General features: G+C 32.5%; 1 protein-coding gene across 1 annotated transcript in view; it reads left to right on the forward strand.

Annotated features, from left to right (window-relative positions):
* Window positions 1–3510, forward strand: part of LOC108764655 (interleukin-1 receptor accessory protein-like 1) — a 275654-nt gene that overhangs the window by 168111 nt on the left and 104033 nt on the right. The window contains exon 2 of the mRNA XM_018512995.1: window positions 2740–2921. Coding sequence (XP_018368497.1) covers window positions 2740–2921 — 182 coding nt within the window. The remainder of the gene's footprint in view (window positions 1–2739; window positions 2922–3510) is intronic.

The raw sequence follows: 3510 nt of genomic DNA on the forward strand, positions 1-3510 counted from the left end.
AGATATATTTATTTGGTACAAGAAATGTTAATTTGATTTAACAATCAATTTTTTTACTGAACAAATATTTATTTACGGTAAGTAAATGTTTAGTTGGCAGTATATATTGAACTAAATATTTATTAAAATTGACTATATTTTTTTCTCAGTGTACAACTTAAGACTCCACGATCATCTACGAATTCTATGTAAACGAGCTAAAGTCTATCCAAAAGATAGGTTAGATTAATAATGATCCTTTCTCTCAGTGTAAATATAAATACTTAAGAAACCAAGAAGAAAACTGAGAACTTATGCAAAATAAAAATAGCTCTAAGACATGATATTCAGGATTCGAGACACAAAAATTCAAGAATTTATGACTCGAGAATCTAATAACAATTCAAAGTTCACAAATTCGAAACAGATGTAGAGGAACCTAAATTGTTATAAATAATACACACGACGCTTTTGATGCAAACTATTTTACACGACGATTTAATATTATATCAACAATATACAGAATAAAAAGAAGATGGTATAACAAAAAGAATAAGAGATAAATAAAAAGAAGAAAATGTTTTATAATACAGTGAGTTATTAGCTTTTTGACAATCAAAAAGTATGATAACTGAGCTCGGTCTCCCCTCAATATATAGGAATTTAATAATCCAAAATTTAAGGAGTTGAAGCTCAAAGATTAAAAAGAATCCAAAACCTGCGCTTTTAATTCTCAAAATTTATCTTCTGAAATTTATAGTTGAGGCTCTCAGATATCGGGCTGGCAATAAGAATCAAGAACATATATACGATTGTTCAAGTATCCAGGAGCAAAAATGTAAGATATATGGAAGTATTTTTCTTACATGGGAAATGAATAATGGTTGTTGTGCAGAGAATAAAATCATTGGTTAAGAAATCGAAAGGAATCAAGGAATAAACAATCCGTTCGTATTACACCTGAAAAAGGCATAAATTTCTGGAATCTAGGCGCCTTTTTGATCCGCCAGCAAAAGGAAAATAGATTTACGTATAGTAAAAATTGAATTACATGGAGAGACTTTCTTTGCCTCTCATGGGAACATCATCGAATCCTTACCCCAAAGACGAAAGGAAGCTTCGTAACCGGGATCGTTCGACTTGGAAATGTAAATGCGGAATTAGAAATTATGATAGAAATACAATTCTTGCGGAAGAAAAAAAAATTGGAGATTATTCACACTCGTTGACAGAGTAGGACAAGAATAATTGTAAAACAAATTGCTATTTTTATGAGATAATTGGCGTAAGAGATAAGAGTATAATAACGTGATTATCGTAACGGCTCTATTATTGTTATAATTATGCTGCTATTACTATGCACTCTAGCATTATTGTGTAACATTTGCAATCGTTATTATATTTCTTCGCTACGTTGCATTTATTTTCGCCGTTATTAAGCTATTCTTTGATAATGAGTGTTTTATGCAGCTATTAACTATTAACGATATCATTGACGGTATAGCAAACAATGAGAGGGAGGCAATGCAATGGTAACGACAAATTAACGAAGTCATTGCGACGGGGGCGACGGTGGTAGTCAGGACGATTTATTTTCGCGTACGGTTCAATGCTCTTGATTCTTCCCTACTTCGAGTGTTTGTCGAGGAGCGCTCGTTCCCTCGACTTTTATCTTTACGGCGGAACGAATGCTCTCAAGAACAGCCATCGATATTCCCGTCCCGGAAATATCGGGCTTGTTCTTGAGTACGACGTGTTTCAAGACGATCGACCGAACCTTTCCCCGCGATAAATTATCGTTTCCTGAAAAATATCCGCCCGCTCCGCCCTTTTCTCCGTCGATTTTCGAAATTCTCACTCGATAAACGCACCCCTTCATCGCTCATCTGAAAACAAATCACGAAATACCGTTTCCTATATGTAACGAAGAAAAAGGTTTTAATAGATGAATTTGAAAACTTGATAAAATGTCGTTTTTTCTGAACTGACGGAACAAATGGAAGAAGTAAAATAAAAGATCTTCATTTCTTGAACGTGTTTACTTAATATTGTTTAAAATAAAAGATAAAGTTTGTTTATCTCCAGAAATGCTCTCTGTTCTAATTTTTTTTGTATTTTGCGTAATGCAAATTTATTATTGTTTGTGTTATCGAAGGTAGATAGATTCCAAAAATATGTTTTTTCCATACACTGATTATTTCTTAGGAACTGTCCAATATTTTAGGAGTCTATCTGTGAGATCATTTTATGAAGAGAAACTTATATGAATTATTCTTTTTAAGAAAGAAATTTTTTTTAACTCATAATTAGATATGATATTATCTTCATTTACTTATAATTTTCTAAAAAGTGATGCCACAAAAACGTGATTTAGGTAATACATTACTGTCCCGAACTTGTTAATGGACGGAATCAAATTTTTACAGATTTTTATTACGTTCATTGTAATTTTATTATTATAATTATACCCCCGCTAAAAAAAGGACAAAAAATAAATTTTTTAAAAACCAGGACTTAATAAAGAAGTTATAATTTTATAGAATTTTTATTCTATCTTTGAAACAAGGTCTCTGAGATTATATGTTCATAAAAACTTTTCTTCATAAAATTAGCTCCTAAAATATTATCCAATGTTTAAGAAACACTCTATACGTCGGTCTCTTAAAATCGATCTTTGTATTTATTTTTTACGTTTACCTCGGACAAACATGTGACGGAGATTATTTGTTCGTAACCATAATGCGTTTACTTCTATTTCAGGTACAAGGATAACAGGGCTTACCCTTGGCCGGGCGGCGAGAGCCACTTTATCCTGTATCCCGAGAGCGCGAATCAAACGATCTACACGCAAGAGATGAGAGCCTCGGATGCGGGACGGTACTCTTGCCAGGCACGTAACGACACAACCACTTTGGAGGGCGACATCACTCTCTCTGTACTCGGTAAGTAGGATATCCTAGGCTAAACCTGATGGGATTCATTCATCAGCCTATATTAGAAGTTCAAAGGAGATCCTTACTATACCTCCGTTCGACATTTATGTAATAGAAATACGTTACGTAGAACGAGAACAAGATAATGACGAATAGTAATGATAAGACTGAGATCAAAGAAACTATTCACGGGGAGAGTTATTGAAATATTATAACATGCAACAGATTTCTTTTCTCGCCCCATAATTTGCACGTTGCATGTGTAATTACAACTATAAACACCTTAATTCAGTATCGATATAGGTATTTATATTTTTCGATTCTAGAGTAATTTAGTCGAAGTGAATTTATTAAAATTGAATTTATATAATTTTTGTTATAGCATAAATTTTTCTCTGACTTGAGAAAAAAACAATTTTTCTTTTTAAAATATTAAATAATGTAATACATAAAGACGTATAGTTAATTTTTACATGTTTGCATGTCTCAGAAAGTCCACTATATGTCTAAGTTAAAATTAACAGACACATACATATATACAGGGTGGGCCATCTATTGGTACGTTTTTACAGAGTGGGCCATCTATTGGTACGTTTTT

Source organism: Trachymyrmex cornetzi, unplaced genomic scaffold (assembly GCF_001594075.2).
Source record: "Trachymyrmex cornetzi isolate Tcor2-1 unplaced genomic scaffold, Tcor1.1 scaffold441, whole genome shotgun sequence".
NCBI lineage: Eukaryota > Metazoa > Arthropoda > Insecta > Hymenoptera > Formicidae > Trachymyrmex > Trachymyrmex cornetzi.